This window comes from Peromyscus maniculatus, chromosome 23 (assembly GCF_049852395.1).
Source record: "Peromyscus maniculatus bairdii isolate BWxNUB_F1_BW_parent chromosome 23, HU_Pman_BW_mat_3.1, whole genome shotgun sequence".
Classification (NCBI taxonomy): domain Eukaryota; kingdom Metazoa; phylum Chordata; class Mammalia; order Rodentia; family Cricetidae; genus Peromyscus; species Peromyscus maniculatus.
The window spans coordinates 4,622,155-4,647,009 of NC_134874.1; the positions used below are offsets into that span (position 1 = coordinate 4,622,155).

General features: G+C 54.3%; 1 protein-coding gene across 9 annotated transcripts in view; it reads left to right on the forward strand.

The window, feature by feature from the left end:
• Positions 1–58: 58 nt before the first annotated feature.
• Positions 59–24,855, forward strand: part of Ube3b (ubiquitin protein ligase E3B) — a 48,055-nt gene continuing 23,258 nt past the window's right edge. For 2 of the 9 annotated variants that reach the window (XR_013047886.1, XM_006993942.4), the window contains exons 1-14: positions 59–216; positions 3,645–3,726; positions 7,029–7,210; positions 7,360–7,480; positions 9,548–9,607; positions 9,899–10,003; positions 11,254–11,350; positions 12,892–12,977; positions 13,971–14,053; positions 17,739–17,844; positions 18,125–18,245; positions 19,055–19,232; positions 20,629–20,792; positions 21,802–21,969. Coding sequence is in view for 5 of the 9 variants with exons in the window: in XM_006993942.4 (XP_006994004.1) it covers positions 7,050–7,210; positions 7,360–7,480; positions 9,548–9,607; positions 9,899–10,003; positions 11,254–11,350; positions 12,892–12,977; positions 13,971–14,053; positions 17,739–17,844; positions 18,125–18,245; positions 19,055–19,232; positions 20,629–20,792; positions 21,802–21,969 (1,450 nt within the window). In the remaining 4 variants the exon portion in view is untranslated. Of the gene's footprint in view, positions 238–3,644; positions 3,727–7,028; positions 7,211–7,359; positions 7,481–9,547; positions 9,608–9,898; positions 10,004–11,253; positions 11,351–12,891; positions 12,978–13,970; positions 14,054–17,738; positions 17,845–18,124; positions 18,246–19,054; positions 19,233–20,628; positions 20,793–21,801; positions 21,970–24,855 lie in introns of all 9 variants that reach the window. The other 7 variants (XR_013047888.1, XM_042267799.2, XM_015987452.3 and 4 more) reach the window with 6 other exon arrangements.

Below are 24,855 nucleotides of genomic sequence, written 5' to 3' on the forward strand. Positions count from 1 at the left end.
CGGGCAAAGAAGCTGCGCGGAACTGTTGTTTCCCGGAACTGGATCGTTGCTTCTAGGCGGAGTTCGGAGCGCAACACCCGGGGCAAGATGGTGGCCGGGCTTCGGCCGCTGCCCCGGGTCTGGGCGAACTCGGGGGTGTCGGGCTGAGGCGGCGGCAGCTGCGGCCCGGACCCCGAGCGTGGGGGCCTCGAACGGATAAAGATCTCCGGCCTGCGGGTAGCGAGCGGGAGCAGGATGGTCGGTTCTCTGGGTGGCGGGACCGAGGACTGAGGGAGGTTGTCTGGGGGCCGAGTCTTGGCTTTAGTGAGGTCGGAGGGGGCGGTTCTGGGGGCGACTCTCTGGTTCTAGGGATCTCTCCGTGGCCCCTTTCCATCGATTTTTTGTTTGTTTGTTTGTTTGTTTGTGGCAACTGGCCTTTATAGCCAACTAATTAAGGGCGAGACGGACTTGTTATTGTGGTTGTTGATGTTGGTGCCAAATGAAAGGCGTTGGGTCTTAGCAGCGTCACCCGAAGTGGAATTCGAGCTTTGTGCGCTTGCCAGTGTGTGACCTTGGGTCAGTCCAGTCACATCTCTCACCCTCAGCTTCCTCCTTTGTAAATGAAGTAATTAGATTGTTTCACAGAGGGTTTTTTTGTGATACGTCTTAGTGTGGTTCCTGACAGCTCTGAACACAGAAAAACTTGGCCGCATTTTGACTTCAGCCTAGCCACAGGAAGCCTGGCATTCTCAACTTCTCTTTGTTGTACCCTTCTGTGAGTGGGGCAATCCTGCATCTTGTCTGTTTGACTTGCCAGTAAGTAATTCCTTTGGGGTTCAAATTCAGGGACCCGAAGGACACTGGCAAGTTATGTATCCGCTCTGCATCTCGCTGTAGGTGTCTATGAGCCATAGCTTGGATTATTTAAGACCTATTGCTTATTCTTGAGCTTTTAAAATTGGGGTATTGTAGCCTAATAGGATAAAGCTGATATAAAGGAAGAGCTAGTTAAATATCTGTACTGTGTCTGTTACGTGACCTGCCCTTAAATGGTGGCCATGAAGTCTGGCAACCTAGCTTTTTCCACCATAAAGGAAAACCCGCTCAGCAGTGTGGTTTTCTTTTACTTCACAGTCTGGACTCTTGTGTGGTTTGGTTGCTCTCCTTGACTTTAGTCTCATCCAGAGTAGGTGGGTTTTAAGCAGGTTGCCTGGGAATGTAGAGGTACTGCAGAGCCTGAATCTTGTCTGTTAACGTTGAAAGCTTGGCGCTGCCACTTACTAGTTGTATAACCCAGACTGAGTGGGGGGCAAGAATTGATCTTCTCACAGTGTTGCTGCCCTTATTCGGTGAGGCACTTAGAGGACACTAGGCTTATTTACCCTTCCAGATCTGAATTCTTACCAACTTAGTGTTTTCTAATCTTCCTACCTGTGTAACACTTATTTCCCAAACCAGATCCCAAGCATTGTAAGGACAATGTAGTAGGGCTTCCTTAGATCTGATGAACTTCCAAATGCTGGTCATTAATAAGTCCCAGTTTATTCCCAATCTCAATACTGCAGTGACTAAATTAAGGTTCACAATGGCAGATGTTCCATGCAGTCCTTTAGCAACCCTGAGATTGAGTATTGTTATTATCCTCAGCAGATGGGGGCCTAGAGTACTTAAATGCCTGTGAAATGAGAGGTGGAATCAGGACTAGAAAGGTCTGAGGGTCATTTTCTCGGATCTGAGGCCTTTCCTGTTCCAGTCTTTGCTGTGTTTCTCTGTGGCTTTCAGGGCAATGAGAACGTAATAGTTGTGCATCTTGATTCATGAACTATGCAGGTGGAGGGACTATAGGAAGAATGAGGAGCCGGGCGGTGGTGGCGCACGCCTTTAATCCCAGCACTCGGGAGGCAGAGCCAGGCGGATCTCTGTGAGTTTGAGGCCAGCCTGGGCTACCAAGTGAGTCCCAGGAAAGGCGCAAAGCTACACAGAGAAACCCTGTCTCGAAAAACCAAAAAAAAAAAAAAAAAGAATGAGGAAAACCACAAAGCTTAGATTATTGTGCAGTGTAAACAGAAGCCAGTGTGTGAGATTTCTCGTGGGGATAATCCCAAGAAAGGGATCAGATCCTGGGAGGTCCCTGGGAGAAGCGAAAGCTCTGAGGTCGTCATGGATGCTGGGTACAGTTTGCATGCAGTCATTTGTTTTTCCTCTGGGAGGGGACTCCTGCTCCTGCTTCCCTGTCCTGCCTACTGCTAGGGATCTCTTGATTCATTTTTTAATTTTATTTTAGGTGTGTAAGTGTTTTGCTTGTGTGTGTGTGTGTGTGTATGTGCATGCCCATGACCAGAAGAGGGCATCGGATGTTCTAGAACTGTGGGTGCTAGAAACCAAACCCTGGTTCTCTGCAAGAAGAGCCAGCGCTCATAGCCACTGAGCCATCTCTGAAGCCACTAGTCGGGCCATCTTAATGAGAGGACTTGGTGTTGTAGTCATGCCTTGAGCCCTCTCAGGAGCTTGACTGTTCACAGTTTAAGCAATAGGCCCAGGGGTTCAGGGTCCCAAGTACTGGGCCTCGCAAATCTTAGTTCATTTGAGGATAGGGAAACAGCTTAATGGAGTGGTTGGTGCAGATGGGAAGATTAATAACAGACAGGCTGGAGAGAGATCAGAGGTTAAGAGCACTTGCTGCTCTTGCAGAGCACCCAAGTTCAATTCCCACTTGACAAGGCTCACCTGTCCCTCCAGCTCCAGGGGATCTGACACCCTCTGTCGGCCCTCCTGGGCACTGCACTCACACCCTCACAGACACACAGTTGGAAATAATGTCAAAAAAGGAGAACCCTTTTGTGTCGGTAAAGGCAACACATCCCCCTAGGCTTCGTAACTGCTCTGTTAGTAGCTCGGTAGAACCGTGGTACACACGTGACGGTTCTCATGACAGGCGTCAAAGCTGATTATCAAAGGCAGAAGACGCTGAGACTCCCTGCCGGCAGGGTTGACAGAGCGGGTGGGGGCGGGGGGCATTGGTGCCAGCTCTGTCTGTGTGACTCAGGCCCATATGCCTCTTCCTGTGAAAAGGAGGGGCTCCCCATAATCCCACTACTTAAAATGGCCACTTTGGTTTGGTTTTGGCCCTTCACTTTTACCACGCTGGAGAGCAAACCTGAGATCTCAACCGTGTTTCCCTGCAGTGTGTTCTCCATGCGTGCACATTCGCTTGGCCTTTTCCTGTTGTCTCACAGAGAGCCTGTTTTTTCACTTCTACGGCGTGAACACTTTTCCAGAGCATTGAAAAAGTGTAAAGAGTAATTACTTTTTAACATTGTGTTACCTCTTGGAGTTACTTTTGTAATGTGACTTTAACTAAGAGGATTTAGAGGGTTGCTCTTAATAATTTAGTTTTATGTGCATTGATGTTTTGCCTGCGTGTATGTCTGTATGAGGGTCTTGGATCCTCTGAAACTGGAGTAACAGAAGTTGTGAGCTGCTATGTGGGTATTGGAAATTGAACTGGGGTCCTCTGGAAGAGTAGCCAGTGCTCTTAACTGCTGAGCCATCTCTCCAACCCCTAGACGGTTTTTAAAATCAACCACAGTATATTACTTACACTCAGTAACATTGGGATGTCACACCTACAAAACAGTACTAATTCTGAATTTTTCCTACGCCAGAAAACCAACTCCTCTGAAGCCAGAGGCTGTGCAAGGTCATCCATGGTCACCTAGCATCTCCGTTGTACAGGCGGGTCCTCAGGTGAGCTCGCTCTCCAGGCCTGGCAGAAGAGGGAACAGTTAGAAACATGGCTACCTCTCTAGTTCTAGCTTTTCTGTCCCTGTGGTTAGCAGACTACGTAGGTCTGTTTTGGGAGTTGCTGATGGGACTGGCTGGTGGTAGTGTGTTTGACTAACCTGCACAAAACAGCGTTTCCTTGAGTATTGCTGATGATAACCTTGTACCTGGGCAAATCCCTGGTGTCATTTGACAAGTGTGAGTCAGGTGAGGACGGGGTTAGAGGTCCCTGGATATGTTCACGGGGCAGGAGTCTAGTTCCACCTTTTATTCGTTGCGTGTTTCCAAGCAGCTGCTGCTTTGAGTGAATTAACCTGGTGAGAGATGCTTTTCCAAGACTCTGCATTTCTGCCTGGGTCACATTTGTGTTTTGGTCGGCTAGGTTGATGATGCCATGTTGTGGGATAGCTAAAAAGATCGCCCAGTTAGGAGGCTCAGTGGATAAATGCTTTGTCCATTTGGCTGTCAGTCAAAGCCACCCACTTGGAGCAAAAAGCAATTTCTAGTGATCCTGTACTGTTCAATGTCACCTCTGCCCTGCACAGCACCTGTCAGTGAAGAGCAGGTCCCTGTGTGGCCTGGCCGCAGAGCGTGTGATGTGTAACGTCCCCCGTCCAGATTAAATGGACTGTCATGGCTGCTGGAAACCTGGTTGGTGGAAAAGTCCTTGCCATGTAAACACGAGGTCCAGAGTTCAGGCCCCCGGAATCCACCTGTGCTGGGCAGGTGTGGCACCTGAGTGTGATCTCAGCACTTCAGAGGCAGAGATGGGGTCCCCGAGGCCCCTTCAGCATAGGTAGACCCGCTGATTTGTGAGCAGTGGGCTCAAGTGGGGAACCCTCCCTTCACAAACAGTGGAGAGCGATGGAGGAAGACACGGCACACATCAACTTCAGCCTCCATGTGCATATGCACACGCTACACCCACTCGTGTGGAACACAATACACACAAGCAAGAATCAAACAAAAATGACTTCTTAAAGAAGACCTTGGGGCCTGCATTGTGGCCCAGTGGGTACAAAGGCGCCTGCTGACCAGCCTGACCTTGAGTTTGATCCCTGGTGGCAGGAGATGACTGACTCTTGCATGTTCTCTAACCTCCGTACACATTCCCTCCATGTATATACACACATGTGCATACACACACAAAAAAAATGTAAGTTTTAAATGTACTTTTTAAAGATTTATCATTTTATATATGAGTGTTTGGCTTGAATGTATGTATGTGCATCATGAGTGTACAGCACTTTTATGGCCAGAAGAGGGCATCAGATCTCTGTAACTAGAGTTACAGGTGATTGTGAGCTACCATGTGGCTGCTGGGAGCTGAACCTGGGTCTTCTGCAAGAACAACAAGTGCTCCTAACCCCCGAGACATCTCTTCAGCCTCAATAAATGTAAAGAAAGATTTTGTGTGCCAAGGTATCTCAAGGATAGAGGTGCAAGTGTCTCAGTGGTAAAGGACCAGGGTAGAGTGCAGGTGGACAGGGGTAGATGTCCAGGTGGACAGGGGTGGATGTCCAGGTGGACAGGGGTAGATGTACAGGTGGACAGGGTGGATGTACAGGTGGACAGGGGTGGATGTCCAGGTGGACAGGGGTAGATGTGCAGGTGGACAGGGGTGGATGTGCAGGTGGACAGGGGTAGATGTACAGGTGGACAGGGGTGGATATACAGGTGGACAGGGGTGGATGTGCAGGTGGACAGGGGTGGATGTCCAGGTGGACAGGGGTGGATGTCCAGGTGGACAGGGGTAGATGTGCAGGTGGACAGGGGTGGATGGACAGGTGGACAGGGGTGGATGTCCAGGTGGACAGGGGTGGATGTCCAGGTGGACAGGGGTGGATGTGCAGGTGGACTGGGGTGGATGTCCAGGTGGACAGGGGTGGAGTGCAGGTGGACAGGGGTGGATGTCCAGGTGGACAGGGGTGGATGTCCAGGTGGACAGGGGTGGATGTCCAGGTGGACAGGGGTGGATGTCCAGGTGGACAGGGGTGGATGTCCAGGTGGACAGGGGTGGATGTCCAGGTGGACAGGGGTGGATGTCCAGGTGGACAGGGGTGGATGTGCAGGTGGACAGGGGTGGATGTCCAGGTGGACAGGGGTGGATGTGCAGGTGGACAGGGGTGGATGTGCAGGTGGACAGGGGTGGATGTGCAGGTGGACAGGGGTGGATGTGCAGGTGGACAGGGGTGGATGTGCAGGTGGACAGGGGTGGATGTGCAGGTGGACAGGGGTGGGTGTGCAGGTGGACAGGGGTGGATGTACAGGTGGATAGGGTAGATGTGCAGGTGGATAGGGGTGGATGTCCAGGTGGATAGGGGTGGATGTACAGGTGGACAGGGGTGGATGTCCAGGTGGACAGGGGTAAGGAGCAGGTGGACAGGGTTAGATGTACAGGTGGCTCAGGGTGCTTGCCTTGCAGATCTAATGGCCTGATTTCAAGCCCCAAAACCCATGTAAAAAAATTGATTCCTCAGATTGTTTTCTGATATCTACACATGCACATGACATACTTGTTCACACAAACACACTACACACACACACACACACACACACACACACACACACACAGATAACTTTTTAAAATGGCCAGCAAGTTGGCTCAGCAGGTGAGGGCCTCTGCCCAGCCTGGCAGTCTGAGTCCCATAATTTGTCCTCTGACCTTCACACGGGCATGCCGGGCATGCGCTGTGGCACTGTATATGTGCATACACATACGTACATGTTCGTTCATTCTTGCTGAAATACAATGTAACTACACATTGTTAAATAATCATCTTTTCAAAAGCCCTCTTCCCACGTGTAGCTGGGCACAGCAGGCACAGTAAACACGTGTTGCGTGGATGGGTGACCACGGCGATGACGACATAAGCTCCTCCCCTGCATGTGGAAGGAGGTGGTTTACTGCCTTGTCAGTGTGGGCAGTGCAGCGGAGGAGGCACGTGTCGGGGACCTTTGACACATGCTTAACCGGTGCTCTCCGGGTGGGGCTGACTCCTGCTCTGTGCACTCTTCAGACTTGCTCTCCACCAAGCACTGCCCTTTCCCTGAAGGAAATGGAACTCCTCGGCACAGCTGTGCAGTCTGGTCTCTGGGGGTGACGTGACAGGAGCTGGTAGGGAGTTGAGACTTGGGTCAGGAGACCATGAGTCTGTGGGGGGATGGAGGCTGCTGAACGGCGCCGTCCGTCGTCACCACCACCCAGGTGCCCCTGCCCTCGTGTGCACAGGTGACCCACACCAGCACCTCTCCTGTCCCCGCAGGGTTCGTGCTGGTTTGCAAACATGTTCACTGTGTCGCAGACCTCCAGAGCGTGTTTCATTGACCGAGCCCGGCAGGCGCGAGAAGGCAGGCTGGAGCAGAAGGAGCGGGAGCGCTCAGCTGTGGTCATTCAGGCCGTGGTCCGCAGCTTCCTCAGCCGCAGACGGCTGCACAGAGACCTCAGGTGGGAGCAGCTCCTTGCTGGCCCGTCTCCTCCCGCTGCCGAGGAGCAGAAGGGGAAGGAGATTTCCTTCACATGCTGCAGAAGCCTCCCCGGTGCCTAGCGCTCCTCACGTAGTATGTCTTGTTTTATTTTGCCCCTTCCCCATCTAGGAGAGAGATCGATGAGTTTTTCAACACGGACGACTCTGGGTCCAGTAAAAGAAGTGCACTTTGTATTTTTAAGATTGCCAGGAAACTGCTGTTCATATGCAAAACCAATGAGGACAGTGAGGTAAGCCCCGAGTCTTAGTCAAGGTTTTTATTGCTGTGAAGGGATAGCATGAGAAAACATTTAATTGGGGGGGGGGGGCTAGCTTACAGTTTCGGAGGTCCAGTCCATTATCACGATGGGGAGCACAGCAGTGTTCAGGCAGTCGAGGTGCTGGAGCTGAGAGTGCTCATCTTGACCAGAAGGCAACAGGAAGTCGACTGACTGTCACACTGAGGGAAGCTTGAGCAAAAGAGACCTCCAAGCCCGCCCCCACAGTGACACACTTCCCCCAACAAGGCCACACCTCCTAACAGTGCCACTCCCTCTGAGAATGGTGCCAGTGGAGTTCAAACTCCCACACCCTGACAGTCGCATACATGCGTCTTTCCCTGTGCCAGACCTCGGTGTGGATAAGCACGGACCTTTTTGTCCTAAGGTGCCTGCATGAGGCACACTTCCCGGCTGCCCACGGGGAGACTCGGCTGTACTTCTGAGGGTCTCTGCACAGTAACGGTTACAAACAGGAGCTCTCCTCAGATGTCTAAGAATAGGGCAGCTGAGGGACATGAATGAAAGCGGCTGGAGACAGCACAACAGGAAACAGGAATCAGCGATCAGGGAGTGGTGGGATGCAGTGGTGAGGCCTGAGAGAGCAGTGGGGTCTTCCCCATGCCCTGGACAGGGGTCAAGGGCTCCGGTCTTCCAAAGAGATAGTCTAAGATTAAACATGGTGTCTTATTTATCATTATTTACATCATAAAACTTAACCGCTTTGCTGCCGTGGCATTAAGATGACTGGCCTGGAGGACGGCCAAGGGAAACAGTAGGTGCCTGTGGTCCCGCTCAGGGTCGTCCTGGGGAGCCCCAGCGGGGAAGGAGACAGGCAAGCTGCCTGTGGTGCTCCTAGCCCAGCAGAGAGAAGAGAACAAACGGTCACAAAGACGAGGACCTTCAGGCTCGGGGTGACCCCATTACAGGGGGAACTGCAGCCACGCCTTTCCCGGTGCAGATGTGGAGGCAGAGCAGCCCGCCCGGGTGTGAGCTGTTCTCCAGTTTCTGCTTTTCCTCGATTTGCATATCAGGGTGAAAGCCATGACTGAAGAGCTTTGGGCTGATGGCTGTGAGGCAGGGGTCAGCACTTGGTGTTCACAGAAGTGCCACGTGTAGGGCACAGGTGTGGGAGGCCAGCTCCCACCTTTTAAAAGGGTGCCTATGAGGAGGAGAGAGGGAGAAGAAACTTAGAAAGAGAGCGAAGAGGAGGCAGACAGAAACAGGATAGCTTCAGGAGGACCTGGATCACAGCCCACCCGCCCAATGCCAAGGGGCGGGGCAAAAGACCTCCCCCTCGCTAGATCAGAGCACACCGCACAGCCAAGCATAGACCCTTCCAAACACCTGGTAACCATACCCGTCGTCAAATCAGCCCCTTATGCAGCCCTGCTGGGTTTAGCAAGCGCAGATTCTCCACCTTGAGTAAGTTCTCACTAGGAAACCAGTGGGTCTTTACACACAGGTTAGAAAGCCAGCTGCTGGTCTGCCAGAGTCCAAGGCCAGTTTTCCAAAAGAAGTGTCATGGCTAGGAATGGTGGCCATCGGGAGGCCAAGGCAGGAAGATAGCCGTGAGTTGGAGGCCAGCCTAAGCCACAGTAAGACCAAAAGAGGCACCATTCTGGATTTTTATTCGAAATGCACTAATTTAAAAAATATAATTTGCTAGGCAGTGATGGTGCACACCTTTTATCCCAGCATTCAGGAGGCAGAGGTAAGCGGATCTCTGCGTTTGAGCTAGCCTGGTCTACAGAGCGAGTTCCAGGACAGCCAGGGCTACACAGAGAAACTCTGTCTTGAAAAACCTAAAAATAAAAAACCCACATCCCTAGGGCTCGTGAGCTCTGTAAGGCACCAGTTTGAAACCTGCCTGTAGCCTTGTGTCTGTAATCTGTCTCTAAGGAGGAATTGAACACATCGTGAATGTATGAACCACTGACATGCTGCCGCCATGCTCCAGGCGCCCACCAAACGTACTCCGCTCCTTCTCATGTTGTGGTTGGTTTGGGGAATTCATAACCAGCTTTTCTGCCCCTGCAGAGGTTGGAGAAGCTGTGTCGTAGCATCCTGAGCAGCATGGATGCAGAGAATGAGCCAAAGGTGAGTGCGTCAGAGCCGGAGAGTCTCCTACGAGGTCTAACGGGCTAGCTTAGAACCGAGAGGTCCCGCTCAATGGATCACAGAGAAGAGCAGTGAGTATTGGGTGGCTGAGGGATGCCTTTGCTCCTGCCTCTTATTCAGATGGTTACCTGCCTCTTCTAGTCTCTGACCGCGGGGTTAGTGTTGAGGTACATCTGCTTTCCGCTTATGCATTCAGTCCAACTGTCTTAATAGAGCCTTGCGATGCGGCCCCAGAACTGCCCACACCTCTACTCTTCCTGCTGCCTGTAGGTATGGTACGTGTCCCTGGCTCTTTCCAAGGACCTCACTCTGCTGTGGATTAAGCAGATCAAGAGCATCCTGTGGTACTGCTGCGAGCTTCTTGAACAGCTCAAGGTAAACACCCAAACCAGCAAATCCGCTCCCCTGGTACCTTGGTCCCCATCATTTTGCTCTTTATTTGTGCCCTTGGGGATCTAGCAGAGGATCAGAGGAGCCACTGTCTGGGAAAGAGCAGGGTAGGTGCTCTGGTTACTGTGACCCTGCCTCAGGAGCACGATTGAACATTGGGTACATTAGCCGTGGTCTCCCATACCACAGACCCCTCTTCAGGCCAGGGAGGTGACTGAGCCAGCTCTGAGCGTGGCCGTGAGAGCCTGTGAACCAGCGGTGGGAGGCAGGCGGTGGGGCCAGGAGCCAGCCAGCTGGGCTGCAGGGCCGGCCCCCAGGTTCAGTGAGAAACCCTGTCAGTGAGAGACCCTGTCCAAGAGATGCGAGAGAGCAGCAGAGGAAGACGCGGAATGTCCGGATACGCCTGCACACGCCAGCACGCCTGCACACGCCAGCACACCTGCGCACGCCTGCACACGCAAACACGCCTGCACACACCACGCCTGCACATGCCAGCACGCTTGCACACGCAAACACGCCTGCACACACCACGCCTGCACACGCCAGCACGGGTGCACACATACACCACACGTGCATGGTCCTCACCACAACACAGAATAACTCAACAGCCGGGGTTAGAGGAGGGTGGGGAGGGGCTCTGGGCGTCAGGCTGCTCGGCTGCCAGGCTTCTGCATGTTTCTGAGTCTCCACAACACTCACCAAATGTGGGATTGAAGTGTTTCTGGGGTCTTTCCCAGGTGTGCGTACCGTAGAGTCTCTGAGCCCAGAAAGCGGCCTCGCATTTGCCCGCTTACTCTCGCAGAGCCTGGACTGAGCTCCGTGCCAGGCCCTGTTCTTGGTTCTGCGTGTGCATCAAGGACAGTGCTGCTGTCCATAGTCACGTCAGCAGTTAAGGAAACCAAGGCACAGGGAGGTTAAGAAACTTCTCCAAGATCACACAGCCAGGAAATAGGCCCAAAGTTGTAAGTCCTAGTCCCCGTTAATCTGTGTTGCAGCTGTCCTCTGTCACTGCCCTGCTCCAGCGTACAGTCAGCTGCAGGCACAGAGTGAGGCAGCCTGGGACCGTTTCCCAGGACGGCTCAGTTCTCCGTTCCCAGCAGTGTTTGAGCCCAGGCTAAGTACTGAAAGTGTAGACTATGTCGTGTGACTCCAGTGTGAGTCGGCCGTGTGGGAAGCACGTGCCCTGCGGAGTGGGATCGTGGGCGTGAGTGTTAATCTTACCCCGTCGTTTGCAGCCGGAAATCTTACAAGACTCGAGACTCATCACACTGTACCTCACCATGCTGGTCACCTTCACAGACACTTCAACCTGGAAGATCCTCCGGGGGAAAGGTGTGTGGGCCCACTTCAGACGTCCTTCCCAGCCGGCATTTCCACAGAGGGGCCCGGCTCGTGAGAAGCACTGTGGCCCCCAAGCTCGGGCGGGGAGGCTCAGAGCCTGAGCCCACGCACCCGGCGTTTGCTGCCAGGCCGCTTCTTAGTGTCGGGTGTTTGGTAGCGTTCACGGTAACCCTCTGCCTCTGACGCTTGTGTAAAGGCATTGTTCCTGCTCTCCTCCTAACTCCCCCAGGACCTGCCTGGGAGTGATGGGCTCCACTGACGCCTTCTGTGTTATTTGTTAAAAAAAATTAAAGACAAAGTAGTGAGGGGATGGGGAGGTGCTCGGTTAGATCAACTCCGGTTGGTTTCTCGGCGTCCACATGGTGGCTCACAACTCTCCGTGATTCCAGGTCCAGGGCATCCAGGCACACGTGTTACACAGACACACATGCAGGCAGAGCGCTCATACACATACATTAAAAATAAATCTAAGATGTTTACTATTTTGCCCAGAAAATTTCACTGTAGAGTTTCCCGAGAAATTGTCCACAGTATTTGACACGTTCATTCAGCAGACAGCCTCATACGTACCAGACACTGTGATAGACAGACACTGGAGATGCCATGCTGAGCAGATGGCCACCAAGCTGAAGCAGGTTCCACAGGCATGGAGTCCACCAGCTACAGACTGGAAACAGATGATAAAAATCCAGACTATTCTTGCCGTTAGTCGACAGTGTGTTACAGCGGCTGTCCGGAGCCGTTATGTTGGACCGAGTGCTATAAATTATCAACCGGTGAACTGAAGATGTCTGTTCCGAGCAAATCCTATGCCTTGAGTGAGCAACCAGTGTTTGCTTCATGCGTTTTTCTGGCCTGAGGAAGGGTCCTAAAGCTGTTGAGTTATGAGTCCTGCCAGGGGCCGAGGAGGCAGGGCCAGCAGTGTCTCTTCTGGCTGGGGGTCAGATGATCCACCCGGGAAGTGACACTTGAGCCGGACCTGTGGGAACCGGCCTTCCGGGGCTCTGGTCTGCCCTGAGGGGCTAGGACAGGAGCGGAATGCCCCCTCCCCTGGGGTCGTGGCCTGGGGCGTTCTCTCAGCATTCTCTCCCTGGCAGAAGCAGCTGGGAGAAGAAAGGGGTTCCCTTTGGCTGACAGTTGGGCGACGCAAGAGGGGTACCGTCCACCATGGCAGGGAAAGGTTGGCAGCAGGAGCTAGAGACTGGCCTGCCAGTTGGGAACCAGAGTGGACACATTCTGTACAGGAAGTGGGGGTGACAGAATGGGGCAAGGCTATAAAAACAAAGCCTACCTCCCCCCCCCCACACACACACACACAGCCTGTGACATGCTTCCTCCAGCAGAGTTCTGCTTCTTGAGGTTCAGGGCCACACCTTAAGTCCCACACCTTCCAGTCAGCAGCCCCTGCTGGGGACAGCCCAGTCACTGGGGACACTGCTCATCCAAAGCCCCGTTGGTCTTGCCCTCTGTCCTGCATGAACTGGTCACATGGTGGCGAGAGATTCCCTCCTCAAGCTGTTTTCTCCATTTAGGTGAGAGCCTTCGGCCAGCCCTGAACCACATTTGTGCAAATATAATGGGCCATCTCAACCAGCGTGGATTTTACTCTGTGCTGCAGGTCTGTGACCCCATCCCTGATGTGCCCGTGGGGCCACCTGTGCCCTGTGTCCTCCCTCGTTGGGGAGTTGGGTCCACAGTGTCCTCTTCCCCCCCTTGCTTCAGGTCACTGTGGTTTTGTGGGGAGGACGGGGCACTCAGCCCTAGAGTGTCGTAGCTAATGGATGCAGAGACAGTCCAGAGTCTTGACTGACACCGGGGCCGTGGGAGGAGGCCCCAGGGCTGTTCCCGCTCCTTGGTAGAGGGGACAGTGTGCTTCCAACTCGGCGACCTCAGATGGCTCCCTGTCCTCCGTATGCGATGCCAGTTCCCAGGCCGGAGAGTGGGCAGAAGTGGGTTGATCTTGAGGTGCTGTGGGCTTTCCAGGCTTTAGGAGGGATGTCGATGGGACTCTTTGTTCTGCCCAGTGCTGGGAGGGCCCTCTCCTAGTTCAGTTCCACACTCCCCGGCACAGTAGGTAGTGTGTGGGCGAAGAGTGGCCTGCCAGCTGTCGTCTTTGGCTGGACCGGTGAACAGTCGCTTAAGTCACGTTTCACATGGATTTTTAAAACACGCTGATTTTGAGAATTGCCGCTCTGCCCAAGCCAACCTCAGACCCCAGACCTGAGTGCCTCAGCCTCCTGGGAAGCCAGGACTGCGGGGGCCACTGCACCCAGCTCGCAGGTCCTCGCTTCCTTCGCTGTTGATTACAAAAATGCTTCAGTGTATTTGGGGTAGGAGTGAGCAGAAGGAACCTCCACACCCAGCAGCCTCCTTCTGTTGGAGCAGGGTTTATCTGAATCGTTCCTGTTACAGTTTTGCTTCCTTTTTGTTTTGTTTGAGATGGGGTCTGCTGTGTAACCAAGCTGATCTCGAGCCTGCTCTGTAGCCCAGGCTAGCCTCAAACTCAGGGATCCTCCTGCCTCTGGGCCACTGCTGCCGAGCTCCTCTTCCAAATGGACAGACGGCTATGGGAACTCAATGCTCAGGCTGACAGCTTGAATGTTCTTTTCAGGTACTGCTGACCCGAGGCCTGGCCAGGTCCCGGCCCTGTCTGTCCACAGGCACCTTAACAGCGGCCTTCTCTCTGGCGCTGCGGTAAGACACAGCTGCAAGACTGGCACCCCCGCACCCCTCTCTCCTTGCTTCTCTTTCCCCCCACCGTGTCAGACTCTGTGAGAAGTGTTCATCTTAGTGAAAGGGACATTTCTGTGACAGTTGACTTTCCCCCGGCCTTCAGGAGTGCGTTTTGCTGTGTGATCTTTGGACGGCTATGTGCAGTGAATTGGGTCCGTCCTGCATGGAGTTGTTTGGCCTTTTGAGTTCCTAAGAGTAAAAGGAAGACCCGCCCAGGGCAGGGGGAGGTCCTGAGAGAACGGGGTTCGGCACACAGGCGGCAGATGCTGGCGTGGGGGGCAGCAGAGAGAGTGTGAGGATGCGGTGTTGGCCTGCACCTCGTTGGTTCAGTGTGTAAATGTGTAGACGTGAAAGGCATCCTTCGAGAATCTAGACCTGCAGTGGGCGAGGCTGCACTCCTAACCGCTCTGGGGTGTCCGTAATGTGTTGAGAGGATCACGGACGTGGAGAGAGGTTGGTAACTGGTCCTGGAGGAAAGAGCGCCACGGTCCCGCCAGCTCAGGATGAGCAGTCTACCCTGCCCCCTCATCGGATGCGTGGCGCAGCCCAGTGCCGAGTCCTGGCCTGTCACAGCTCCTGTCATGGGAGGGCAGGCACAGTGAGGTTTCTGTCATTCACCACCACGGCCACATGGACCACCAGTTGGCTGGGCAGGAGAGACCCTGCGTTTGATCCCCCAGGACCACAGACTGGGCATTTGGTGCTTGCCTGTAAGGAGGTCGTGGCAGACGGCCAGAAGTTCGAAGTCACCAGTGGCTGCACAGTGAGACGGAGGCCAGCCGGGATACATTAGCCCTGCCTCGGAAAACAGCCAAAACAACCCAAAACTGATGGTTCCATAATTCTCTGTAGAGCATTCCACTGACCTCTCCTCAAGGTCAGGCTGCTCCAAAACCTTTTCTCTGCTTAATAGAGCATTTTTCTCCCTGTGAGTCTTTGCAGATAATTGAGCAGGATCAAGAACTTTTAAAATAAGATTCAGGATTGGCGAGATAGCTCCAAGGAAAAGGCACTCACGTGGGTGGGCCTAGTGATCCCAGGGCTCGGGAGGCAGAGGCAGGCAGATCTCTGTGAGTTCAAGGCCAGCCTGGCCTACAGAGCAAGATCTAGGACAGGCACCAAAACTACACAGAGAAACCCTGTCTTGAAAAACCAAAAAAAAAAAAACAAAACAAAACAAAAATATGCCCAGCCCAGCCTTGACTTAGCATATTTCTAGCCAGCTTTTCTTAAATTATTCCATCTATCTTTTGCCTCTGGGCTTTTATCTTTCTCTCTTTTCTGCATACCTTTCTTTACTTCTTTCTCCATGGCTTGCTGTGTAGCTGGGTGTTGGCCCTTGGTCCTCTCTCCTCCTCTTGCTCTTCCATCTTCTCTTCCTAGATTTTTTTTCTATTTATTCTCCTGCCTGCTAGCCCAGCCTGTCCTTTCTCCTGCCTCGCTATTGGCCGTTCAGCTCTTTATTAGACCACCAGGTGTTTTAGACAGGCACAGTAACACAGACAGCTTCACAGAGTTGAACAAATGCAACACATCTTTGCATCATTAAACAAATGTTCCACAGCATAAATGAATGTAACACATCTTCAACTAATATTCTACAACATAGCCCTGTCGGTCTGGAACTGGCTCTGTAGATCAGGCTGGCCTCGAGCTCTGCCTCCTGCCCGAGTGCTGAGATTAAAGGCGCGCATGCGCCGCCCCTGCCTGGCAGGTCACTTACTGCTTGTAAGTTCTCACCCTTTTCCTCTGTTTTCTGCGTGGCTTCTGTGCTGTTAGTCTTAACTGTCAACCTGACACAGCAGAGTCTCCCGAGTCTTAATGAAGGGTGTACTAGTTTTTTAATCGATGTGATAAAATGACCTTACGATTCCAGACAGGTAAGACTCACCATCATAGCAGGGACTGGAGCAGGAAGCTGGGAACTCAGATCTTGAAACACACACACACACACACACACACACACACACCACACACATACACACACATACATACACATACACACACACACCACACACACACACACACCACACACACACACCACACACACACATACACCACACACACACACCACACACACACACCACACACACACACACACACACCACACACACACACCACACACACCACATACACACACACACACCACACACACACACACACACACACAGTGAATTTGTGAATGGTGAAATAGCTTCTGAAACCTCAACCCCACACCCCACCAGACATGTTCTCTCTCCGGCAAGGCCACACATCCTTAACTTACCTTTCAGTGCCACCAACTAGGGACCAATATTCAAATGCCCAAGACTATGGGGACATCCACCTCAAGGAATTCTCTAGACCAGATTAGCCAGAGGGCATATTGGTGGGGTGTCCTGACTGATAACTGGTATAGGAAGACCCTGACGGTTGAGGCACTGTTTCATGGGCTCAGCCCTGAAATGTCAGAGGCTTAGCTGAGCAGGCAGGCGGCGTGAGTGCCTTCCCCAGAATGAAGCCAGGTCTGCCCGTCCTGTGTTGCTCTTTGTCAGGGTATAGTCACAGCACCAGAAATGAACCGCGTGCAGCCTCTGGGTGTTGTCTGGTGCTGGGGATTGAACCCCATGCATGTTAGGCAAGAACATGGTGTGAGATGGGGTCCCTGTCTTTTTGGTGGTTTGGTTTGGTTTTCTGTGCTTGGGCCTGGTATGCTAGACGAGCACCCGATCCCTGGCCTACATTACACCCCTTGCCCTTGGTTTTTTGAGACTGGGTCTCTTATGTAGCCCCGGTTAGCCTTGAGCGTGAGTCTTCTGCCTCAGTGTCCATGTGCTGGGTTACTTGTGTGCACTGCCATGCCTAGCCTGGGTCATTATCTTAGTTTAATATTTATCTTCTTATGGAAAGAATGCACGCTAATTGAAAAAACCCAAAGAAGGAGGCCGAGCGGTGGTGGCGCACGCCTTTAATCCCAGCACTCGTGAGGCAGAGCCAGGCGGATCTCTGTGAGTTCGAGGCCAGCCTGGACTACCAAGTGAGTCCCAGGAAAGGTGCACAGCTACACAGAGAAACCCTGTCTCGGAAAAAAAAAAACAAAAAAAAAAACAAAGAAGGGCCGTTTCCCACGCTCATGTGGGAAAAGCATGTTGTTCACGTCTCCCTCTGTTTTTCCGGGCGTTTTTGTACTTTTATATGTGTACACTTAAATGTTAATACCAGGCCGTAGATACTAAAGTAAACCGTGTGCTTAAAGTGTGAGGTGATGGTGAGTCATCCCCAGGGAGGCACTCGGTTGGCACTGCTTGGTTGAGGAGTGTGTGGGCTGTACCGCAAGTTTCTCCATCCTTATCAGAAGCCCGGCCCATCCGTGGAGTATTTTATCTGGCCTTTTTCCAAATGTCATATAGTACAAGCATTTTCTCACATCAGTTCCTTCAGCACCGACCTTTCCTAGCTGTGCAGTGCACGCACGCACACACGCACACACGCATGCGCACGCACACGCACACATGCACACACGCACATGCACACACATGCACACACGCACACATGCACACACACGCATGCACACACATGCACACACACACACACACACACACACACACACACGTGCGCGCGCACACTGGTCATTTGCACTCACCCAGCTCGTCTGCCTTCTGTCTAGTCCTGTCGTTACTGCGCAGTTCTCAGACAACCTGATGCACCCGTTCGTCGTCCACATCATGTCGGTGCCTGCTCTCGTGACTCATCTCAGCACGCTGACCCCTGAGGTGAGCCCCCAGTTCTGTCCCTGGTTAGTTCGATAGACTCCAAAAGCAAAGCAGCCCCTGCTGATTCCTACTCCTTCCCACCCCCCCACCCCCGTTTTCCCAGTAGCTGCCATAGACACGCTCCTGTTAGCAGCCAAAATATCAGGTTCCCGTCGTCATCCTCCATCTCCCTGCTGCTTGGAAGCAGGGTTCTGCCTGAGTGAGGGCGAGCACCGTCAGGTCCGTGCCTCTCGGGAAAGCCCTGCCCGGCTCCACACTAACTGTCGGCCGTTTTTCCCAGCGTCTCAGCGTTTTAGAATCCCATGACATGCTCCGCAAATTCATCGTCTTTCTAAGAGACAGAGACCGGTGCCGTGATGCTTGTGAAAGTTTAGAAGGATGCCATACGCTGTGTCTCATGGGTGAGTCCAGGGTTCGGGTTGGTTATGCCATGGGGGAGCCCATGTTTTGTTGAGGTCATTGATTGCACTTGGCAGGAATTGGTATAAAATCATACTCCCCTCCATAGTGCAGATAGATGTTAGCATCACGGTTAGAATCACACGCAGAGCGGGACCGAGTGGACACTGTGTGGTGAGGTAGCTGCAGAGTTCTTCCCTAAAAGGGAGGAGGAAGCTCTTGGGTGGGGCTCCAATCAGAGCCGACCACTGTGCCTCAGTGTCTGTGGTAGTGGGCTTGTGGGTGGACACATTTGAACACAGAGCAGACACCTAACTCTCTGATCGAGCTCTTCCTAGAGGTTGGCACCCCTCGGACCCATCAGGCTAGCCTCAGCTACAGCTCTTGTCTCCAAGGGGAGAGAACTTTGGTAAACACTGAGTACAGCTGTTTTCAGGACATTGAGCTAATGCCACATCCTGTGTTCCTGTTGTATTAAAATGTCAGGCCAAGTACCGTGTGCCTCTGTGTACCCCGCAGTCCAGACTCTCCCTGTAGGGCCCGTAGGGAAGGTGGGCATCGTTACTCTTGCCTGACAGCCAAGGACGAGATTTCAGGCTGGGTTGAGAGCTGGGTTGCTCATCCGTGGCCACGCTGGGATTTAAAGTCCGGTCAGCCTGGTCCTTCCAGCCCTTGGCGCTGACTGATAGCCTTCACGTCCACTCTCCTCCTCGCTGAGACGTAGACGCCTGAGCCTCAGGCAGAGAGCGGGGCTGGGAGACCCCGCAGCACGCCTGTCTGGTGGCATGGCGTTCACCCTCTCTCTCCATAGGCAACATCCTCCAGTTGGGCTCCCTCCACCCCAGGGTGTTAGAGGAAGAGACGGACGGGTTTGTGAGCTTGCTCACGCAGATGCTGTGCTACTGTCAGAAGTACGTGTCCCAGAAGAAGTCCAATCTCACCCACTGGCACCCCGTGCTCGGCTGGTTTTCCCAGTCTGTGGACTACGGGTATGTCTGTCTGGAGAGAGCTTTCTGCCCGCCCGCCCGCCCGCCCTCCCCTTCTCTTCTCCCAGCTTCTGTGGTTTTGTTTCGCTGTAGACGTGGTGTGTATTGACTGTCTAACAGCGATACGGGCTGGGGACTGGCTCACTGGGAGAGGCCCTGCCGCAGGGTCCTGGGTTCAATCCCCAGAGCCAGGAGAACATCAAACATCCCAGAATCCTCCTGTGCAAAATGATCTGGGTGATTGGCCTTTCATCCTCGTCCCTTGTTGATTGTTCTTTATGTATGGAAATGAGATCATATGATTTTTCACTTTTTTAATTAGTAAACGATGAACCTTGCCCACGATACTTTTCCTTCTCCGGTATCACTTTTATTGATTGCCGAGGCAGCCATGCCTCAGAGATGCTGGGACAGGGCAAATGATGTAAAGGGATAGGAGCGCCCCCCCAACTGCCTCCTCTCCCCCCCCCCACCTTTCCACAGGGTGGGACGGGAGTGTCTAGACTCAGGGTCATTAGGAAGACAAGCGTGGAAGAGCAGGGGTGAAGGCAGCAGCCACACAGGTGTGCTCTGGGATGGCGTCCCCGGTCTCTGTCCTGAGTAATGGCCTTGAGACCCATGCGGACACTAAAGGACATGGCCCCAGGAAGGTGGCACACCCCACCTGGAGAGCAAGAGCTCGTGGACTGGGCAGGTCTTGTCTTCTTTACTGAGGCCTGTAGGCAGCTCTCCTCACCCGTTTCCTCACCTGAAATGTGGGGTGATGACATATGCCTCCGAGAAGGCTGTCTCTGGACCCTGATAGGTTGTCCCGCTGTCCCGATACCGCATGCCAGGGTCTGGCTTATGCCCAGGGGGTTGTGGCTGTCCCCACAAGATGGCAGGGGCCAGCTTAGGGTCTTGATGGATTCTAGGAGTGGGGGTGGTGCTAGGAATGCAGCCTGCAGTGGAGAGGCGCCCTGAGGCCAGGGGACCATCGGAGGTGTTGGGCGGCTGGGGGGAAGGGCAGACCAGCTGGCAGGAGATGGCCCTTGCCTCACAGAGCCGTGGGAGCAGCTCCAGGATGGCCGCCTCAGGGATGGCAGCCATGGAGGGACAGACCGGACGCCCTCACAAGCCCACCCCTCCACGGCATTTCTTCATTCTGCGTCTTTGACAAGAAATTCCTTTGCATTCTCTTGTTTGTCTGTTGGTTTTTAGACAAAAGCTCATTATGCAACTCAATTAGTCTTTAACTTGCTACCCTCCAGCCTCCCGAGTGCTGGGATTGTAGGCGAGTGACCTGCCAGCTCTGTCCTTACTTACTGTATCCCCTGGGTGGAGGCCCCCGGGGACGAGAGCCGGCTCTCCCTGGCAGGCCCTGGGTGGCACTGCCATGCCTGTCTCCGCTCTGCCCTAGCCTCAACGAGTCCATGCACCTGATCACCAGACAGCTGCAGTTCCTGTGGAGCGTGCCTCTCATCCGCATTTTCTTCTGCGACATCCTCAGCAAGAAGCTGCTGGAGCCCCCGGAGCCGGTGCCTGTGCAGCCCTCGCCCCCCCAGAACGTGCTTCCAGTGAAGAGTGAGTGCCCCCCCCCCGCACCCCAAAAGGCAGCTCCTGCTCCTTGCTGGGCGAGGGACGGCCTGTGGGACGCCCGGCTCTCCCGCTGCCGTCTGCAGGCGCTCAAGTCCACAGTGACGGGTCCTAGGATAGAAATCAGAGCCAGTGAGATAGGAGGAGGCCGTCAGCACGCTCGGGGTCGCTCCCCTGTCTCTGAGCTTCAGCTTGCCTGAAGACTCCACCAGTCAAAGGGAAAAGCGTTCTGTGGACCCTTTCTTCCTTACCGCCAGGGAGGATTGGAAAGTCCGTTTGCAGGGGCTTTAAGCTTTTTTAGTTCAGTCATAAATCTCCCACATGGGACTCCTCCAACGAGCCACTGAGGCACAGGCCAGGCTGGCACCCCGGCAGTACCCCAGGGGTAGATGTGGACACTGAAGAAGGAGTGGTTCCTTATTGTGCTGTGATCCCAGTTGAGGACATGTGACCAGCATACGCTGCCTGGTTTCTGCCTGCACTGCTGACCGGGAGAAGCAATGGTTCCGCCACTGGTGGGCTGTGGTGAGCGTGGGCTCCTCACATGTCAGTTCCTCTGCCTAGGAGCAGGAAAGCCAAAGGCAGCAGCGGAACGCCATTCAGCCAGGGCTTAGGATCTGAGGGTGTCCTCCACGGCACTCCCTCCAAACACACACACAGGGCCTGGGCCCAGCCTCTGCCTCCCCCACACACACACACTACAGCCCTCCACAGTTCCCCTCTGTCTTCCTGAAATTCGGTGATACAACGGCGAATGCCATGTCAGAGCTGGACACGCCTGGCTCGTGCCGACAGGCGCTGTGGTGATGTGACCGGGCCTCTGGGCCGCACCGTAAACCCCGAGTTAGCTTTCCCCAGTTCATCCCAAAGGCCCTCGGGGAGCCCGCGCAGCAGCCCCGGCGCCCGGCCGTGACTGGGTTCTCGCCGTGCTCTTCCCCACAGGTGGGAGCTGGCGGCCGCTGAACTTGTGCTGTGCGTCTTCTTCCCTCCGTGCCAGGTCTCCTCAAGCGGGCGTTTCAGAAGTCGGCTTCGGTCCGGAACATCCTCCGGCCTGTCGGGGGCCGGCGCGTCGACTCGGCGGAGGTGCAGAAGGTCTGCAGCATCTGTGTCCTCTACCAGACCTCGCTGACGACTCTGACCCAGATCCGCCTGCAGATCCTCACAGGTCAGACCCCGGCCGGGCCCTGCGCCCACCCCCAGCTGGCGGGCAGCTTGTCCGAGAAGCCGGCTCCAGAGGTGGATGTGGAGGTGGGTGGGCGCCTCTGTCTGAGCTGTTGTCAGAGGTGGGCAAGCCTCTGGTAGCCCTGCCGTCTGGTCCCCTCCCTAGCTCTTCAGTTACACAGTACGGCTGTTTAAAAGTTCTCTTTCCCGAGGAGAGCAGAGACAGGAAGAAGCCATAAACAGCAGCACTTGGACCATCCCGTCCCAGCGGTGGGCCTCTGGGCCCTTGTGCGCACACGCAGTCAGATGTCCTCAGACACACCTCTGTCTTACCTCTTCCGCCCATCCCTCATAAGCACTCATCCCGCCAGTTCTTCAGACCTCATTGTTCTCGGCTGCATCACACTCATCGCGTGGCTGTGCCCCACATTTCCTTTTTCAGCTGAGCAGGAAAGTCTTCTGTGAGGACAGAATTGGGGTCAGGGCTTTTACGGTGTGGCCCAGGCGTTGTTGGTATGACTTGATCCTCTGAGTCTAGAAGGACCGTTCTAGCCGGGCAGGCTGTTGGCTTCAGAAAGGGATAGAGACTACCTACTGCTTGCTGTTGCCTGCCTGCCCTTAATGCCTGTTTATTCACTCCAGATAGCCAGAGCCTTGTCTGTGCAGGGCACGGAGGATGCAGGGAAAGAGACTGCCGGGCTCTCTGCCTGGGATGAGAGTCAGAGTCAGGCGACCAGTCCGCAGGAGCAGTAGAGGCCGTTGAGTCCCGGGGAGGTGGCGAAGGTGGGCGGGGCCAGTGGCTGGAGAAGAGCAGAGACCCCCCCCACCTTGCACAGGCGCTGTTGAGGGCCACACGGTTCTTTGTGGAAGGTGTCACCCTGCCTGAGACTTCCTCTCCGTGGCGGGGTGATGCCAGGTCGTCCCCCCTGGTGCCTAAGTGGTAAAAAGGGAGCAGATGGCTCCAGGTGCGTGTTAAAGGTGCGTCTGTAGTTCTCACTCATAGGTAGGTTGTATCTGGGGCGGGAGGACTGGGGGTGACGTCACCTCTGTGGCCTGCGCCCCTCTGTGGCCTCACTGCTGAGCTGGAGGCAGAGGAGGGCCTGGGGCGGCTCCCCAGGAGAGACTGGCGGGAGGAAGGCAGGCCAGGGGCTGGCTGGCGTTTCCAGCCCCCAGGACCTGAGAGCTTCTTGGGGGAGAGGATTCTGAGGTGGCAGGTGTGTCTTTAAGGCACGCTCACAACAAAACGGATCTCCCCTGCGGAAGCCGCAGATCGGTCGTCTCTGGGCTCACACTCAGTGACAGTGACCTGGTCTTACAGTAGAGCTGTACTGCACCTTCCGCTCGCTTTCCCAAGTCTGTCCCCGCCTCCTGTGCCCACCTGTCAGGCTGTCACTGCCTGTGTGTGTCACCCAGGGACAGTCGCTTTCTTCTGGTAGTCAGTAAGACAGTTCATCTGCGCCCAGTGTGATGTGTGATCACCGTTTCTCTGTGTGTTTTCTTTTTTTTTTTTTTTTTTTTTTTTTTTTTTTTTTTTTTTTTTGGTTTTCCGAGACAGGGTTTCTCTTGTGTAGCTTTGCGCCTTTCCTGGATCTCACTTGGTAGCCCAGGCTGGCCTCGAACTCACAGAGATCCGCCTGCCTCTGCCTCCCGAGTGCTGGGATTAAAGGCGTGCGCCACCACCGCCCGGCACTCTGTGTGTTTTCAAACTGGAAGGTTGCTGAACTCTTCAGTGTGTGTGATTTGGGTTGCACGCACGTGAGCCCCTGTGTGGCCAGGATGCGGGACGTGAAGCAAGCGGCATCGGTCTTGTAGCCTCTCTGCCTCTTCACCGGCCATCAGCTCACTGTCCGCACCCTTAGGTAGCTCTGACGTGGTCTCCCGGAGTCACACCCCAGGCAGCATCTTTCCCAGACAGGCTTCATCTGGAACTAACTCTGAGAGCGCCTCACCCACTGAGAGGTGACAGGTCGGAGCAGGCCCTGCCGCTCTCCCGGCCGTCTTAGCTGTGTCTGCAGCATGCTGGAGCCCCGGCGCTGGCCGAAGGTGTGCCAGTCTGGCTCTGTCCAGGCCCTGCAGCCCCCGGGAAGTGGGTTAGGTTCCCATTGCACCTGTCGCTTGCCCCGAGGGTTCCTTTTGGAGCGTCTCTGCGGCAGTCATTCCTCGCTTTCCTGGTTTTAGTATAGCGTCTCAGGAGCAGGTGGGAGGGAACGCATCCAAGGGCAGTGAGCCTGCGAGATTGCTCAAGGCAGGGTCTGCCCGTAGACCATGCCAGCCTTCACTCACAGTCATGGGACACAGCCAGATCCGTTCCGTCCCTTCGTTCCTGCATCTGCTCTGTGCTGGCACCCAGTGTAGTAACAGTGTCAGGTGAACTTGGCCTCTTCTTATTTACCACGAAGACCGAGCAGACAGCTGACCTGTGTGAATGCTCCTGTGACAAGTGGCTGAGTCAGAGCCGTGCCAGCAAGCCTCAGGCAGTCAGGGTGGCCGGCTGACCAGACCAGTTCAATAAAGGAAGTGCCAGGCCGGGATGCACGCCGTCTCCCGTGTCTGGTCCTGAGTGCTGCCAGGGTGTGGCCGCTCTTCACTTAGTTAAACTCTGATCAATTTAATTTGTCTCAGGCTTTTACCCCCAGAGATCGCCTGGCCTGCAAAGCTTAAAACTACCTCTGCCCTTAGCAGGTTTCCCGACTTAGAACATGGCCGCTCATCAGGGAGACGCAGGCTCTGGCTCTGACTCCAGCTGTAGGGATGGGGACAGAAACTGGGCCGTGTTCCGCTTCAGCTCCTCTTACAGGCAGGGCTGCGCCGGGCTTTGCAGGCCGGTGCTGCTCTGGAGCCTTGCAGAGCGGAGTCTGGTGCTTGTGAGCCTCCACCCAGGTCAGCTGCC